The sequence below is a fragment of the Berghia stephanieae genome, chromosome 2 (genome assembly GCF_034508935.2).
Source record: "Berghia stephanieae isolate SIO BIC M18660-M18661 chromosome 2, UCSD_Bste_1.3, whole genome shotgun sequence".
Classification (NCBI taxonomy): Eukaryota; Metazoa; Mollusca; class Gastropoda; order Nudibranchia; family Aeolidiidae; genus Berghia; species Berghia stephanieae.
Window position 1 is genome coordinate 56,925,925 of NC_088361.1, and position 19,053 is coordinate 56,944,977.

A 19,053-nucleotide genomic window follows, 5' to 3' on the forward strand; every position below is an offset into this window, starting at 1 on the left:
TGCAAATGTAGTAGTAGGCCATTTCTATTTGAAGGGAAAAATTACAGTAAATTAGTAAATGAAAGTAATCGTAGAGTCCATTATATTTTATTATTATCCTATAATTTTATTTTATTTTTTATTTTATTTTTTCATTTCTTTTTATCCGATCATCTCACTAAGATTGTTTCCCACCCATAATGCCATACGAATGACGTCACTAATATTTTCACCAGAAGTTCGCCATTTTGAATGGAGGATTTACAACGAAAAAGGAAATTGGGATTTAAATCTACAATCCGAAGTCATCTTGAATTTTATTCAAGATAGGAAGGTTTTATAAACGTATTTGGGCTCACTTGGGTTAGACCTGTAACATATGATTTCCCTGCGACGCTAATTTTGATAATGGCGGGTAAGTACTGAATCCTACCGGTGGTCTCTACTTTCGATGTCTAGGTTCGATTTTTCAGTGTTATGATAAGCCGTTTTATGACTTTGTTTCTGATTTCCAAAAAGTGTCAGGGGTATATGCAGTACATAGAAGGATAATGATATGATGCTTTTTTTTCTGCAGGTAACGGAGGGGAGATTCAGTGGTGTTTTTCTCAAGTGAAAGGCTCAATCGAGGAAGATGTTGCAGAAGGTAAGAAGTTAGTAGAAGCATTGCGGAAGTTCAGTATACCTACTGCAATCACAATGTTTTGATTTTATTACAATTGCTCTTTCTTTTTATTTTTATTGATTATTGTGACGATTCATTACAAACAAAATAAGATCCAAATAGGCGTGTAGGGGTGGGGGAGATTTTACCATGTAACATGTAGGATCTTCCCCCAACTTTCAACTTCCATCACACTCGCGCGCAGACACTCACTCGCACACACACACACACACACACACACACACACACACACACACACACACACACACAGTTTGTAACTCGCTGTTTTATCTGTAAAGGTGTGTGAGCACTATTGATAAAATTTTCAAACGTAGAACACCAACATATTTGGTCAATCAAATGGATTGGGACTTGAATTTGATGTGATACCTATTGGTCTCTGTGTCCCTACTCTCTACTTCGAGCTTCAAATTCAAACTCAAACCAGGTTGCCAGATGCCAGGATATTTTTTTGCAAAATAACAAGGATATAAATATAAAGTGGGGACTTAGATAAAATTTTCGAAATTGCAGGATCTTTTCAAAATAATAATAATAATAATAATAATAATAATAATAATCTTTATTGTCCAAATTAAAGGCAATTCATGTGAGGTAAACAATGCTCAGTTTGGTTCATGGTATGAACATCAACACATTTACAAATACAGACACAGCCATACACGAACATACACGCTTGCACATTGTTTCTACACGTGTATACAAAAGAAATGAGCGTACATACAAACACATATACATACATACATACATACATACATACATACATACATACATACATACATACATACATGCAGACATACATACAAACCAGCATATCATCGTATATGCATGCCTACATACATACATACATACATACATACATACATACATACATACATACATACATACATACATACATACATATATACAGACACACACACAGACAGATAGAACGATACGATATATTTGCTGGGACAGCAGATAACCATATAAATATAGTGTCCTATATTAAGAAGAAGATGGCAATGATTGTGATGATGATGATGATGATGATGACTACGATAATGATGATGATGATGATGATGATGATGATGATGATGATAACGAAGGCGGCAATGTCGATGATGATGATTCACGACACTGCTTCTCGTTATTTTCATTGGTTGTCTCATTTTTCCACAGAAGATTTGTTAATTAATTTTATGGCGGTTGGAATGAAGGTTGTCTTATGTTGATTTGTCCGACATTTTGCTTCTAGATACCGTCTTCCGGAGCGCAGAAGTTGGAATTTTTCGTTCAGCGGATGCCTCTTTTCGTTGATAATGTTAAAAGATTTCTTCTCAACTGCATTAATATAAGTTGTGTCAAGGCTTCTAAGGTCTGTGTTAATTATTTTTGAAGCCTCTCTGAGGGTTCTATGTAGTTTGGATTTTTCTTTTGTTCCACAGCTTCCATACCACGTTGTGATGCCAAACGAAACGATACTCAATATTAATGACTTGTAGATTTGTATCATGGTCTTTCTGTTCACATTGAAAGACCTTAATTTTCTGAGTATATACAAGCGCTGGTTACATTTTTTGATGACATTGTTGGTGTGCGATTCAAATCTTAGACTGTTATCTATAATTACACCAAGGTATTTAAACGTTTCAACAGTTTCAACCGCCTGATTGTTAATTTTTGTTATTTGTCTTGCTCTTTTTCCTATTTTTCTGTGATCAAACAGTTGTTCCTTTGTTTTTGTTACATTGAGCTCTAGACAGTTATCGGCACACCATTTGCTGAATTTACTAACTTGCTCAGTGTATTTAAATTCGGAGACGGAATCATTGAGCAGGCCGAGTATTGCGGTGTCATCAGCATACTTGATGAGTTGGCAGTTATCAAAGCTAGCCACACAATCGTTTGTATAGAGGATGTAAAGTAGAGGTGAGCTTACACACCCTTGTGGGCATCCGTTTGAAAGAGTTTTTACTGATGATATATTTGAGCCTACTCTGACATGTTGGGGGCGATCGATGAGAAAGTTGTTATACCAGTTGATGAGGTAATGGGGAAGGTTTAGAGCATGCAGTTTACTAATTAATATGTTGGTTTTCATGGCATTAAAGGCAGACGAAAAATCGACGTATAGGATTCGGCAGTAGTTGGCGGGTGAAACATCCAAGTGATTTGATATTGAATGCATCACTGTGAGGAGTGCGTCTTCCACACTAAGATTTTGTTGGTAGGCAAACTGATATGGATCAAGTATGTGTTGGTCATATATAAATTGCAACAGCTCTCTTTTCAGAATCTTTTCCAGACATTTCATAATAATTGATGTTAAAGCAACAGGTCTATAATCATTCAGCTGAGTTGGTGGATTCTTTTTGGGTACTGGAATTATAGTCGATGTTTTCCATATAATTGGGATTTTCTGTTCATCTATTGAACGTTGGAAAATAGGCAAGAAAGGGACAGCTAGTTGGTTGTTACAGTTTGAAATGAGTTCCCCACTAAGTCCATCTGGACCTGGTGCTTTTTTCTTTTTTACATAATTTAAGAACATTGATGACCGCCTCTTCTTCGATTTCTGGCGGAGGAGACGTATTTTTTGTTATGATATTAATTTTTGAAAGTACGTTGTCAATGGTGTCGAATCTATCTCATAAGAAGATCAAGCCCAGTTCAGTATCACAATTCCAATTGTACTGAAACTGAAATAGTTATGGAACATTTAAATTTCACTTGGTGAGAAATGCGCCTTATTATGTTCCTTGGTAATTTAAATTTATTCCCGAACTTTGTGACCAAGAAGCCGTTGAATTCGCATTCAAATGTCAAAAACTTACTTTTATAAGGTTAAAGTTAGCTCAGTTTTTTTTATTTTCGCAGACAACTTTAGATCAGAAAAGTAATGAGCTTAAAATTAAAAGCAATGGACATTAATTCTTTTTGGACACTCTTCGTTACAAAAAAAGCAGATTACATAACACACTCGTACATCACATTATGGCTCACAATTTAATTTGCCATACTTAACAATGCCTTTTTCTTTTGATAGATAATACAATACACATAGGTAAAAGATCATATGAAAATAATACAATTAGAGAGAAATTGAAATTCATTTTTTGTATTTTACACAATTATATAGCACATTTACACGAATTCACTTTGCTCGATATGGTATACATTCATTTTTTTCCCTCCAAACAGGCCATATCAAACCTTATTCTTATCTCATACAGCGTAAGTCATCTGACACTTTTTTCTCAAACACTTTTATAAAGACTATTACATGCTGACTAGGGCCAGGTACTTATTTACAGAAGTGTATGAACCTCATCCAAGGATACGCAGAGCGCATTTTGTAATCGTTGTCACTCATTTAGTCTGTGATTTCCCTCACCATTGCTTGATTCCACCTGCAGTTTTTTGGTTGCTGCTTTCGGCCAAAACAATGATGCTGAATTTGGAACTGGCCCGTTCGATGGTGAGAAGGCGCCACTAGCTCTCGATAACTTTTCAGTAAGGGCCAAATTCAGTGGCAGCTCTGAGGGGATCTTCTGTGACTTGCAGGCTTTTGATTAAATATTTTTCATTTTTCGGACTGTGTCAGCATCTGCATGGCTAGAGTATTTTTTTTTCTTTCCGGTTCCTTATAGGCTTCCAACTTTTTTGCACCGCAGCCTGATTGAATGTAGTTGGTCAGCTTAATATATGATAGGTTACTTCCCAAGAAAAAAGAAGACAAGATTAAGAAAGGTTTTCAATCCATAAACTTGGAACTTGATAAACGAGGCGCGATGTTCAGCAGGATTTCTGTTCATGCCATAGATTTTGATTGGCTGGGGCCTATCCCATCTTCTCAGATACAGTCTGCCATTTTGGCATTTTTGTTATCAAGTTTTTTAATTTAATGATTTTATTGTTATTATTTTAACATTATTCATAATATTTTTAGTTATATCTAAGAAATAGCGAAAAGTTTGAAGACTAATAAAAAGTGGCTCAGAAAGTCGCGAGCCGCAACTGATTGCCCAATCTGGCAACTTAGTCAGCTTTACAGAGAGAATCGATGATCTCTCTCTCTCTCAACAGCCTTAAGTGTCGTTCAATCAAATAAAGCGATATCTAGGGTTACCTGGTAAATCGTTCAAGGTATTTCTCAGAAATTGGTTCCTTGGTTGCACTGATTTGCGAAAGTTTACTGTTGTGACCATTTTCTTGAACCCTGGAACCTTCCAGTCCAGAGTCAAATAGCTTAACCATTACACTAAGATCCGTCCGATTGATAGGGAAATTTAATCATGTCTATTAAGAACTTTTAAAATTTTGAATGCTTATTATTTAATTTTAGATGTCAGTGCACTTGCTTGAACAGAAAAAAAAAAAAGCATTAGATGTTTTCCTTTTTATTCCTTTAGTGACCTTTTACGATTTTATATCTTTAGTGAGTTTTTACGATTACCAAAATACTTGAGATATCTAGTGTTACGTTGGGTGTTGCTGAATAAGATCAGTATCTAGCTTTAGTTTTCAAATAGAGAAATGGACTGGTAGGATTAATGTATATTGTGCGTCTACATTTAGGGTCTTTATAATAATAATAGTTTTTCAACAAAGTAAAATAAATAGAAAATAATTTAATTTACATTAAAAGTAATAATATTTTTTTTTTAAAGGAAAAAGATAATTTTGAAATTGTGTTGTTTAACCATTACACTCTGGAGAGTCAACTGGCTAGAAGTGTTATTGAATCATGTCTTTCTAGACGAACATTGTTTTACCCCAAAGGCTAATTCTATTTGGTTTTAAATTTCATTCGGATATCATCAAAGCTTTTGTTTTTTTAATTTTTAGTTACAATTTTTGTGACCCTATTTATGAGATGACCAAAATAAACCTGTTTAAAACAAACTCACAGCAATGATAACGAAAACTGGGTTGCACTTGCGCAATGGTGGTGCAGAAAGACATCAAAAAAAATCTCTTGATGCATTTGTGGGTTTAGACACATAAAATGAAATTCTACAAAGTACTCTCCAGTCAATCAATATCTTTTACTTTTACTATTTAGTTTTAAGCAGAACAATGTTTTCTTTGTTCTGATTCAAGTCAGCTGTCTTCCCTCTCAAATAATATTTAACAGTAATTTGGGGCGGGGTTTTACCAGTGGCTTCAACAGGGGCTGAAAAGGCTACAAACTTTCTGCAAACAGTCGTATCAGACATCAATATCACTCTAAGATCACAAAGGGCACTTTTCTGTGTTCAACCTCCAAACATGGTGATGCTATATGCAAGATATAATAAAACACTTATAAAGACAAAGTTATTGACCAATCAAAATGAACCTGCTTGATTTTTATTCCAACATGTTAAAGGTCTTATTCTTAAGCATGAATGATCTCGTACGCAATACCAACTCACTCAACATCATGGCTGACCCGTAACAAATGATAGAAAATACCCTCAGGTTTTGTCAACCTTATGAAGAAAATATTCATCTTTACTGCATCTTGCGTTGGCTTACTTTGTTGTGAACCCTTTTCTTAGTCACCACTGAATTGTTCAGGTTCTTTGAATAATAAAACAATACCGATTAAGAGTAGGTACTTTGGTAAACGTCCATTTGGCCCTCCAGCAGGAAGCCGATAAATGGGCTAGTGGCTGTGACCTGGGGTCTGATACATGGAGCGGGACTATGGTAGTCTCAGACTATAGCAAAGTCTGAGACTTTGTAGTCTAAGACTTTGGGAACTCAGAGACTACGGAAAGTAAGCTATTCATGGAGTCAGACTTCGTCCCTGACTATCAAGTCTCTGACTACGCTTGCGAAGTCTCAGACTACAGAGGTCAATCTATTTTTAACTGGGGATTCCTCGGAAACGTACCACAACACGTCATAGAAATGTGTTACTTTTCAAGCTGCGCATGCGTCATACGAAGTGGCACAGAAATCATCTCTATTTCTTCTTCGTGTTTGTTTTGATCGTTTTTTTTGTTTTGTTTTGTTGTAGTTTTTTCCCCACAAATAAAAATAGTGTGAGACAAGTTTAGGGGTGCAAAAATTGGTTGAGAATGTGTGTGTGTGTGTGTGTGTGTGATGTTTTTAGTAAATATTAATAACGATGGCACTTAAATGATTCTTATCCACGGTGTAGCATTGTTCTAAGTAGAGAGCGGTGAGCGCTGCCTGAAGCATGGGGTACCGAAAATACTAACGAAAGAGTGATGAAGGAGAGGAATCGGTGGAAACAATACAGACAATGGGCGTTTCGGGTACAAACCCTTCGTCGGCACAACAATAAACAAATAAACGTTGAAAACAAATAAGATGAAATGCAGTATAAATTGCATCGTCTGTACTCAACGATGGTTGGAGTGTGAACGAATCGTTAGCGCGGTGTGATAGAAATGATAAGGCCAGTGAGAGACGTGAAATTTCTAGAAAATAATGGACGATAAAAGACATAAAAGAAATGTAATAGTAGTCGTAGTAGTAGTAGTAGTAGTAGTAGTAGTAGTAGTAGTAGTAGTAGTAGTAGTAGTAGTAGTAGTAGTAGTAGTAGGAGGAGGAAGTTACTATGAAACTGTGTGTTGTGGGGGGGGGGGGGAGGAGTCCCTGCAGAGTGTTTTGAATGGGCAAGATGAGGAGTGTATGTGGGATTGTCGAATCTTCGAGAAAAGTAAAGAAAAGAAAATAAACAAAACAACAAAAAAATAAATAAATAAATAAAAATAAATATAAAATCAAAAACTGTCGGGTATTCTTGTTCTAATCGCTGTACAATTACTTCCCCCAGCGTAGAGGACATATTATTATGATTTTGAAATTTAGTCTCAGACTACGATATTTACACCTGCTAAATCGCGGGTGTAAATTTCACCCGTTTAGTCCCTCGTTTAGTCAAAGACTTCGCGTAGTCCGGCTTCATGAATATCTTACAACGCCTTTTAGTCTGAGACAACGGATTTAGTCTAGGACTATTGTCGTAGTCCCGCTCCATGAATCAGACCCCTGATTTTTTGGACTTTTGAGTGATGGGTCTCAGAAAAAGTTCCATAGATTTTTTGTTTATGGATGGATTTTAATGATTTATGTCTTATTTTCTTCAGGAGAAATTACTCTATCGTTTGGTATAGTTTGTTTTAAAATCAATGACAATTTAGTATAACTTTTGATTATGGATAAAATAGGGTATAATCTAGCTTTGGATAATTAAAAGATTAGAACTTATAAATCAAAATTTGATGATGGCACCTTTATTTAGCATCTTAACATTTATATAAAATTAAATTCAGGGCAAAGTTGTATACCGCATCCATGAAATTCGTTCCAGCAAAATCCTTACTCAAATCTTAGCGGCCATTTAAGACCAGTTTTGAAATCCAAATGGTGGTTACTACCGGAAATGCAACAATTTTCAGGTCACAAAGTCCGTCAGTAAATAAAAAGGCAAATAGAAGACCATTTTTCAGCCTTTAAATAAACTAAGATTACTTTTCTTCTGCTTATCTAATTTTCACAATTTTGGTATCATTAGAATCCTGTTGAAAAGCAATTTAAAATGATATAGGTTTCATTGAGCTCAATCCAATTTGAATTTTTTACCAAAGTACCTATTAAGAGAAGTGTTTCACCAAATATACCACATTTGTCCAATTTTAACTATATTCCTTTCCTTTTTTTCTTCTTTCAGCTGATATTATCTCATGTGTTGAATTTAATAGTGATGGTGATCTTCTAGCTACAGGTGACAAGGGAGGTAGAGTTGTGATTTTTCAAAGGGATAAAGCGGTAAGCAATAATTAATTTTTTTATTATTCTATTATTTCAGTTTTTTTAAAAATATTCTAAATGCCAAAATTGCGGTAAGCTATACCTATTCAAGTGGGCCATAAACTTAAAGGTAAATGCTTATGTTGAAGTTAAAACCATAATCATATTCATCTTAGATTTCTACTTTCATAATGGCCAACTATCTGTCACATAATTGAATCATGTAGCTATTACGATTTGACCTTCCAGAAGTTTTTTTGTAAAGAAAAGAAGCATAACAAAAAATAAAACAGCAACACCTCCACCACCCCATCACTCACACCACCACTACCACATTGCCATTACCACCGCGTCTGTGTCGTCTCTGTGGAGTTATCAACAGGACCCCAACTTGACTTTGAGCGTCATTATATTTATACTATAATATATTAAATAATTTTTAAAGTTGAAATTAAATGCAATATGCATTTCAACGTGAATTATAGTTTAAAGAGGCTTAAATGACATTCTGGCCTTGTGTTTTCATTTTATATGTATGCTCAACTTGAAACAATTTGTGTTCAAATACAAGGGAGTTAACTATTGTTTAGGAGGGGTGCAGTGATGCCAAAAAAATCTGGTCTGGACCAAAAAATTCCGGGTTACAGGGAACTTCCGTCAAATTCCGGTGAGGTCATATTGCTCCAAGGGTACCCCTCCCCAACATCTCTACCACCGCATCATCATTAGCTAGGGGAATTAGGGACACAAAACCCCCGAATTGTGCAAATTAGTGATGAAAGCATGAATTTTTTATGAAAAAAAGTTCGTGCTCTAAGATTTAAATTGTGATATAGAACCACTTTGTCATCACCCCAAGAGCTAAGATATCAGCAATTTAAATCGTGTAAAAATTCACGGTGGTGATGAAACTTGCCGCCTTCACAACGACATTTTGCTTTGGTGTCAAAAGGTCACAGACTACGTCATCGGTACCGAGTACCTACACATGTCCACTGATGCTTAAATCGAAATCGGAAGTATAACTTATTTATTCATAACATACAACTTATCAAATTCATTCATTTACCAAGAGAGTAACATAATTTTTAAAAGTATTTGTTTTTAATCCAAAAGTATATAAATTTGGTTATTTCAAAGTTTACCGGCATTGGAACGCGGAACATGAGATTGTGAAATCGAAGAAATCAAAGTTTTGGTGGTCGAATACGAATACGAAAAAAAAAAAACATGATTTTTTTCCCTCTCATATCTTTTGTATATTCCGATAGCTTTCAAAGAGTATAATCTTTATTTTCTTAATGTCTTATTGAATTAGAATTATTTTAAAATAATAGACTTCCGCTCATGTGAAGATATCTATAAACAATGCATCGCATTCTGCGGTTGCTAGTTGTGTCGTCCGCTATCGGGTTAGCGAGGTCACGAAACGGTGTCTACTTGAACTCTGTCGCCTTTTACCCACCTCATATAATAATAATAATAATAATAATGATAATAATAATAATAATAATGATGATGATGATGATGATGATGATGGTAATAATAATAATAATAATCATCATCATCATCGTCATCATCATTAACAGCATACCCAGCACCTAGATATCGCTTAAGCATCAATGGTTATGTGTCACACTAATTCAATAGTTATATTATTATTGTGGTTTGCGTAATAATATGGTTCAAATCAAATATCAGGTTGAAAATGTCCGTATCATCATCTTCTTTAACACGACCGTCATGAACCGCCTCAATCCCATCACCAACAATCCCGTGATTAAGTCACTTAACCCATTAAATCATGGCGTTGACAATGTACTAAATCTTGTACTAACTACTAACAAGTATATATTGGCAAAGGGCAGTATTGAGGTGGATTGGTCAAAATTATTAATTTGTCAAGAGGTAACAAAAAAAAATTAGAATGCCCAGCTCTGTCAAAGCGGAAATCTTGTGGTCTTGTGGTACGTGACTTTTGTAGCGTAGCGTTCTACCAGCTATGGTGTTAAGACAAACGGATTAGCAAATGATAGTGGCAAGCTAGATTTGTCTGTTGAAGACCGCTCTGAGGATCCACTGGAGGTCCTGAAGCAAAATTATACCAAATGGCACAAATTATGTTGCTTTTGATATACGGCCACAAAAAATTAGAAGGCTCGCTGTGAAAAATGAGAAATCACAAGAAAACTTGTCAAATTATCCCGATCTAGACAATCTCTCCTCATCCCATTGTCCAAGGAGGCAGAATATGCGTTTTCCCTCAGATGACGTTATCACAAGAAATAGGACACATTGTATGCTTTGCAACAATAAGATGAAGCTTCCCTCCATTCAATAATGACAAAAGACATGAACGAAAATATCCGCGTGGCTGCAGAAATTATAAACGATGTCCAGATTCTCTCCATATTCTCAAATAGCGATTTGATTGCGCAGGGAGTTCATTATCAGAAGATTTGTCATGTCCGTTTTAAACAAACAAAATTCTAGTTTTGGTTTTGCTGAAATTGTTTCTTCTTCTTCCTCTTCCTCTTCAAGCTGAAACTTCCTCGTGGAAGGCTCAGCAGCAGCATTCCCAACAGTTTTACTGGGAGTTATCCAAATTGTTCCTAAGTCGTGTAGTTAGGGCAGAAACGAGTGAAGATGGTAGTCCACTCTAGATTGTGGCAACATAAATTTGCCAGGTTTCCTCTTGTTCTGTTGGAGGCCGTGTAATGACACCTGACCTGGTTTTTCTGACCTTTGTAAAATAGATTTAGTTTATTCTTCTCTCTCTTTTCCTTAAATGGTTCCAAATAGGGTGTCATATATGACTTTGATTTGTTTGAGGATTTTGTTGAACGAATTTTATAGCTTTTTTTAGATTGATTCTATTTACCTAATTTCGGAGGTGTGATCGGGACCCCATACTTTACCGCTTTACTCGAGTGTTGGTCTAACATAAACTTTATAGCATTTCTCTTTATGGTTACTTTGTAGCCGAAGAGGTTTCTGCTCAAGAATCCCAGGGTGGAGTTTGCCTTCCTGTGTATGTTTGCAATGTGGTCTTTCCAGGTCAGGCGATTGTTTATCGTTACTCCGAGATACTTTGCTTTGGTGACGTCTTCAAGTGTGTTGTTGTGTATTGTGTATTATATTTCTTTTGTTGGTAATTTTCTGGAACCAAGGTCCCGATGAAGAATTTCTGAATCTTTCTTATGCCTTATTGGTCTGTACAAAAGGCTGTCATCTGGAAATAGTCCCAGTTGAGTTCCTAGCGACAATCTTTCAGGCAAATCATTGATGTAGATAAGGAACAAGAGGGGACCTAGTGACACACCTGTAGTACTGGAGTTGAGTCTGACATTGCTCTTTCGGTTGTTTACGATTAGTGAGAAAATCCATTATCCAGTCGTGTGTGTTACTCATGATTCCACATACCTCCACAGTTTAATAGCCAGAGTATGGTAATTGACTTTATCAAATGATTTACTAAAGTCTAATAATATAGCATCTGTTTGGAGTTGTTTTATTCATGTTTTCTGTTAGGTTGTTGCAAGTTCTGTTGTGTTTCATAAAGGTGCTCCTTTTTGGAGCCATGCTATATATAAAATATTCAAGTATAGAACAGATCAAAGAGAGAGAGAGAGAGAGAGAGAGAGAGAGAGAGAGAGAGAGAGAGAGAGGGGGGGGGGGGCCATAAATTGTCAGAATTAATCAAGATGTATAGCAAAGAATGCTGTGAATGAGGTTGCACCCAGTCGTATGTTCACTCAATCAGGTTCAGAGACAGACTCCAGCCGGCCCTACCAGGCTAACCTCAGGAAAAGAAACATTTTTAGCCTTCAATAAGACAACATAATATGATTTTCTTGAACACACTGCCATGGGAAAAGCTGACAACGAGGTATTGGCTTATCTTGCGCCGTTAAAATAATTCAAAGAGATCAGGATAAACTAGAAAAGCCTGCTGTTGAATTCTCTCAAGCCTACCAAGAAAAATGTGTTCCACAGACATTTGTCTAATAAATATGATTTTTGTTGGATCCTAATCATCTAAAAATGTTAATATACATCACCAAGAAAGTCTTTCATTTTCAAAATTAATAGTTACCAACATCACCATAATCACTACCACTATCACCACCACCACCTCATCATCACCATACTCATCATCATCATCATCATCATTATCATCATCGTCATCATCATCATCATCATCATCATCATCATCATCAACATCATCGTCATCATCACCGCTACCACGATCACCACCACCTCATCATCATCCCCACCACCATTATCAATACTACTTTCTCCATAATCACCTCATCATCATCATCATCATCATCATCATCATCATCATCATCATCATCATCACTTCCTCACCACCACCACAACATCATCATCAACATCATCCTGATCATCATCGTCTTCGTCATCATCATCATCATCATCATCACTACCAAGATCACCACCACCACCACCTCATCAACATCATCACCATCATCACTACTATTATCACCACAATCACCTCATCATCATCATTATCACCAACATCACGTCCACCATCATCTTCATCACGATGACGACTAACACAACACAAGTAAAACTAATACCAGCACCATCTCCTCCTCTCCCACCACCACCCTTCCAATCCTCATAATAAAGCTATACTACCGGCTCATACGGTCCTATATCACATAAAGTCACATTTTTAACAATGATTATTATTTAAGCCAAAATAATCAACCGCTTATACGGGCTAAAAATAATATATTATTAAAGCGCCGAATTGTCAACAAATATTTCATGGATTACGTCCCTTTGTTTTAATATAGCTCATATAGGCGGATTTTCATCTCCCTATTTAACACTGTTAGAGGAATTTCTCAATGTGGTTCTATATCAACATCGATTAATAGTGGTCTCAAGTTACTTTGTACCAAATTTGGTGCTTTCATCACTAATTTGCACAATTTTACCCTAATTCCCCTAGCTACATCACTGCCACTACTATTACAACCACTACCCCTACATCATCATCACTACCACAAATACTACAACCACCACAACCACATCATCATTACTAACACGACTACAACCACTACCACCACTACCACAGCATCATCGCTACCACTACTACATCCAACGTCCCCCATCATCTCTGCCACTACTAATACAACCACCACCACATCATCATCACTACCACCACTACCTACAACCACCACCACATTATCATCATCACTATTGTGACTACTACAACCACCACCACCACATCATCACTACCACTACTGCTACTACTACAACTACAACACCCCACATAATCACTACCACTACTACTACAGCCACAACCACATCAATACCACGACTACTACTACAGCCACAACCACATCAATACCACGACTACAACCACCACCACTATCACATCATCACGGGATGTCATCTCACAACAAACTCACAAAACAAGGTTTAGAAATTAACTTCTTGATGAAAGTTTCCACCACATACTAGTTGAATAGTATTGAGTATTAAAGGAATCCCATCAGTACATAACAGTGGTTGGAAGAATTCATCCCCCATTGGATTCCTGTTATATTTTTATTTTTTTTAAAGGGAGGGTTAATTCTTGCATACATTTTAAGAATTTTCTTTTAATGATTAAAAATTTGTTGGTTATTTGTACCATGATGTCTGTATGTGTTTGCAGCACCATATAACACATCTTGGTTGAGGTCATTCACAGTTGATAATCCATTAATTCATTGAAGACACATTTATGGTCCCGTATGAAACCCCAATCACGAAAGATTTTGAACCTTTTTACACAGGATTTTAAAATTTCTTAAGATAGATTAAAAAACTTATTTTTTTTGCATTATGCTGATCACAGCTTTACTCTAAACCGATCTTTCTTTGTGTGACATTATTGAAGTTATTGTTTGAGTGGTACTTTTTGTACTTTTCTTTATCATCACTGTTCCAATTCAAATTCATCTTGTTCACTTCAGCGTTGGACAATTATTTTTCATACACAAATATGACTATATTGACTCACTGACATATTGCAGTTTTTGTCAAAGTGTTGGTGTTTGCTTAAAAAGTTTGCCGCTATATAGTTTGTTTTACCTATTGATAATTAAAAATTCCTGAAAATATATAGAAATAGGTTTGTAATTTTGTAGCTAATCTTACAGATACTAAATAACTATCTGATCTCAAAGAAGCCTGCTAAATAATACCAAATCATTTAAATGTCAAGTGTGAATAGGAATTTAAAATGATTAATTTTCACTTTTTTCTGTTGTTAGAGTAAAACAGCTGTGCCAAGTAGAGGAGAATATAATGTTTACAGCACATTCCAGTCTCATGAGCCAGAGTTTGACTATCTCAAGAGCTTGGAAATTGAAGAGAAAATCAACAAAATTCGTTGGTTGCAACAAACCAATCGCAATCACTTTTTACTATCGACCAATGGTATGTAGATTTATTTTATTTTGTCATTGAAGTCTAACCCTCCTCACCCTTTTCAGTAAATAAGCTTTTCATTACAGGTAATATTTTTATTTAAACCTATTTTATAGAACTAGAACTCCTTTAGAATGTTTTCCTCTCTCTGGATTTTTTCTCTTTTGATGAGAGTGCATTAAAAGAAAGAATAAATAAATCAAAATAATTATCAGTTATTTCCATTTCTCCTTTTTTGGTCAAGATTTGCTCTGGCAAATGGTCTAGCTCATTATCAATATTTAAAGTTGAAACAATCAAAGATAATCTATTATTAATTCATTTTGGTTACAATCAAGGCGCTCATAGCAGAGGTTGCTCAGGTTACAATATTTCCAGTATATGCAGTCTTCAAACCATTTATAATGTGAAGTTCAAATCTCAATTGAGTTTCTAACTGGCTTCAAGAGCAGCTTTAGAGAGTTAGTAGACTTGGACAAAAAAAATAATTAAGCTTCTCAATGTGTTTAAAAATGTTCTCACTATTCATTTCACTCATTTTTACATCTCTTTGCAGACAAGACAATCAAATTGTGGAAAGTTGCAGAGCGAAACAAACGTCCAGAGGGATATAATCTGAAAGATGAATTGGGTCATTTTCGCAATCGATCTTCCATCACATCTCTCAGAGTGCCTGTGTTTCAACCAATGGAACTTCTTGTTGAAGCTAGCCCCAAGCGTGTCTTTGCTAATGCTCATACCTACCACATTAATTCCATATCAGTCAACAGTGATCTAGAAACATACTTGTCTGCTGATGATCTTCGTATTAATTTATGGAATTTAGAAATCACAGAGCAAAGCTTCAGTATCCTTTCAACTTTTAATTTTTAAAATAAGTTATGATTATGATTGCCAAATTTTTAGAAGAGGCACGAAAGCTGGCATCTTTCTACTATTTGTCATCGTGTGATACTTTCACCAGGTAACACATTTATTTTTTGACCATCGTGATGATTTCATTTCTCACTTTATCTTTTCTTGTTCAGCCAAGTGACCATCTCAACATCCTCATTTCTGCCACCTCAAATTTATCTTCTTTAAAATCTTGAACTGGGTGGGGTTCCTGACTTCCCATTGTGGGCAGGGAGGCACTTACTGTATTCTATTCCCCTTCATCTTCTTTCCAACATGCTTTCTGTCTTTGTCTTGGGGTGAAATTACTTGGTTTTGTCTTGGCACTGGCTGGATACCCTAGCTGGGAGGGAAATTGTGAAATGCATAGTTAGTTTTGGGAGATGTTATTTTTGTCCTTGTAAATCATATCTCTGATATACACTGTATTATGTTTTATTTACATATTATATATGATTTGTAAACATTTGATGAGTGTATCCCTCTTACTGGGGGGTGGGGGGGGGGGGGGGGGGGGGGGGGGGGGACCTGTGCTTGTTTCAGGATGAGACATTTAGGTAATCTCAAACTAAGTACACTGATAGTGTGCTCTTGGAATTTACATGTTTCCTATTCCTATTTGAACTAAATTCCCCCTTCGTCTTACCTTATCTTGGGTGCTTTAATTGTAATTCTAGAAATTTTTACTATCCCATCTTCTTCCTTTTTACTGGCGCTGATATGACCTTAATGTGTTGCAACAAAAATATAAAATCTTGAATTACTTAAAAGATATTCTAATTTGGAAGATTAACATCATTTTTCTTTAATGTTGTTACCAAGATATTGTTGATATTAAACCTGCCAATATGGAAGAGCTAACGGAGGTGATAACAGCAGCAGAATTCCATCCTAAAGAATGCAATATGTTTGTATACAGCAGTAGCAAAGGCAGTATACGTCTATGTGATATGCGTGAACAAGCACTCTGTGACAACCATGCCAAATGTGAGTTATTTTTATGCGTTTCTTCTGCTCAAAAATGAGATCTTTCCATTGTCACTCATTTTTGTGTAATTTACATCTTATATCCAGATTTGAAGAATTTAAAAAGTTTAGGAAGATATATATTCCTTTCTGATAACATAAGTGAAATAAAAAAAGTTTGATACTATTCTAAAAATGTGAAGTCGTCTATAAACTAACATTAGATCGTCAAATTTTTGCAATTCCTCATATTTACTCTGCTCTAGTCATGCAACAACATAACTGTCACTATGAAATAATTAAACCATTGTCATAGCCAGGAGAATGTTTGTACACAATGCCTATTATATTTTTTAACTATCTCTGTTTAATAGAATATGTCTGTTTAGAATATTCCAGTTTTGGTATTTTTTCTTATCATAAATCTATAATCTATGTAATGTATTTTTTAAATTTTGTTTTCCAGTATTTGAGGAACCTGAAGATCCAACCAATAGGAGCTTTTTCTCTGAGATTATTTCTAGTATATCAGATGTGAAATTTAGTCATAGCGGCAGGTACATGATTACAAGGGATTATTTGTCTGTCAAGGTTTGGGACCTGAACATGGAGAGTAGGCCAGTGGAAACTTTCCAAGTCCATGAGTATTTAAGAAATAAGTTGTGCTCACTCTATGAGAATGATTGTATATTTGACAAGTTTGAATGCTCCTGGAGTGGAGATGACAAGTAAGCTTCCCCCTTTTCTTTTTATGATAATCAAATTATTAATTAATGATATTGAACAAGAAAATGTGTCAGATTTTAAAAAAATGATATGATGATGAGTCTTGATTGTCTTGCATATTTTGTAGTGAAGAGTACTCGAACTACCTTTGCTCGGATTTTCTCAACATAGGTTTAAACTTCTAGCAGTTATCAGCATAATTTCTGTCAAAATGAGCAAATTAAAACAAAATTGTGACATTCAGGCATCCTGTCTCATCCGACATGTTGCTGTTGGCTAAAGACACCTTTCTTAACTGTCACGAGCTCATTTTGTGTAGATTTGTCATGAGCTTTTGCCTTTGCCTGGATTAGATTTTAAAGGGGTCTCGCCAAAGCATTGATTAGTTGCTCTTGGATCTGACATAGGGTTACTCTAGATCTGTTAGTTATTATTGACTATCCCATCATCTTCCACTTTTTTTCTTGTACTGAAATGATCGTGAGTATTGTGCAGGTGGAGTAAAATTCCTCCAAAAACTTCCATTCCTTGGGGTGGGAGTGTCATGAAATTGATGTTTCTTCATTTCTCCTGTGTTAAGAAAAAGCTCTGCTGCTCATTGAAATCCCATGCCTGCTTAAAATCAAATTGAACTCAAGTATTTAAAATACAAAAGTTGATAAGTTTTTAGTTCGCATAACACAGAGCTGCCAATGTTTTTTGTTTTGTTTCTAAATTCTTGATTTTCTTGTGTCGTGATGATTTAGGAATGTTGACACATGTAATAGAGTAAAGTGACTTGACTCTTTATGGTACATAGCCAGTTGTTTTCGTATCCAGACTTGCCACTCTGATTGTTATAATTAACCAAATTTGGCTTCATAGAAAAATCCAGTTTTACAAATCAAATATTAATTTTTGTCCCTTTTTTTACCGGCAGTATGGATTGTCAACTTTGTAAAGCAATGGAAAGACACTTAAAACTGAAAATTAACATGCAGTCATGAAAGGCAGTGTCCCTGCATCCATTAAAAAGCAAATTCTTTTAAAATATACAAGATTTCGAAATCCATAATTTGAGTTTTGACACAATTTATTTATTTTTAAGTTGAATTTCTGATAGCTGCAAGCAGGTATACAACAGTTTTCAATGACATCACAATGTTATTTTATTGATTGTAGAAAATTATATGTCCTGCCATAAATCTCCTGTTCCTGTTCACATTATATATTCAAAATTGGCGAGAGAAAATGTGATACTAATGAATGTACGTTTAGCGCTCAGATCCCTTCTATTTTTTTTCTCATAATTAAAATGAATATCAACAATATTTATTTCACTAAATAATTGAAGGGATTGCCGTGTTTTACATCTGAAAAAGTATTATGACTTCTGTTAATAGAACATGTTTTTAACAGTAGGTATATGAAAGTTTGATTACATTTTCAGACCAAATTTGCAATTACACCTTTAAAAATCGGGATTCCGATTTTATACATTCTGTTTAGCAGCATTCTGGATTGATGGGTAGAAATATGGATATTCCTCACTTGTCGCAGATTTAATATAAAGGACATGCATACGCAATGTACATAATTTTTGATTGAAAACAATTTTAAAA

At 35.3% G+C, this 19,053-nt stretch overlaps 1 protein-coding gene across 7 annotated transcripts in view; it reads left to right on the forward strand.

The window, feature by feature from the left end:
• LOC144965201 (serine/threonine-protein phosphatase 2A 55 kDa regulatory subunit B alpha isoform-like) overlaps positions 1-19,053 on the forward strand; it is a 50,063-nt gene that overhangs the window by 24,418 nt on the left and 6,592 nt on the right. For 6 of the 7 annotated variants that reach the window (XM_078900284.1, XM_078900283.1, XM_078900281.1 and 3 more), the window contains 6 exons: positions 557-625; positions 8,337-8,434; positions 14,710-14,875; positions 15,423-15,713; positions 16,583-16,747; positions 17,193-17,454. In XM_078900284.1, the coding sequence (XP_078756410.1) occupies positions 557-625; positions 8,337-8,434; positions 14,710-14,875; positions 15,423-15,713; positions 16,583-16,747; positions 17,193-17,454 (1,051 nt within the window). Of the gene's footprint in view, positions 1-184; positions 395-556; positions 626-8,336; positions 8,435-14,709; positions 14,876-15,422; positions 15,714-16,582; positions 16,748-17,192; positions 17,455-19,053 lie in introns of those variants that run through there. The other variant, XM_078900287.1, reaches the window with a different exon arrangement.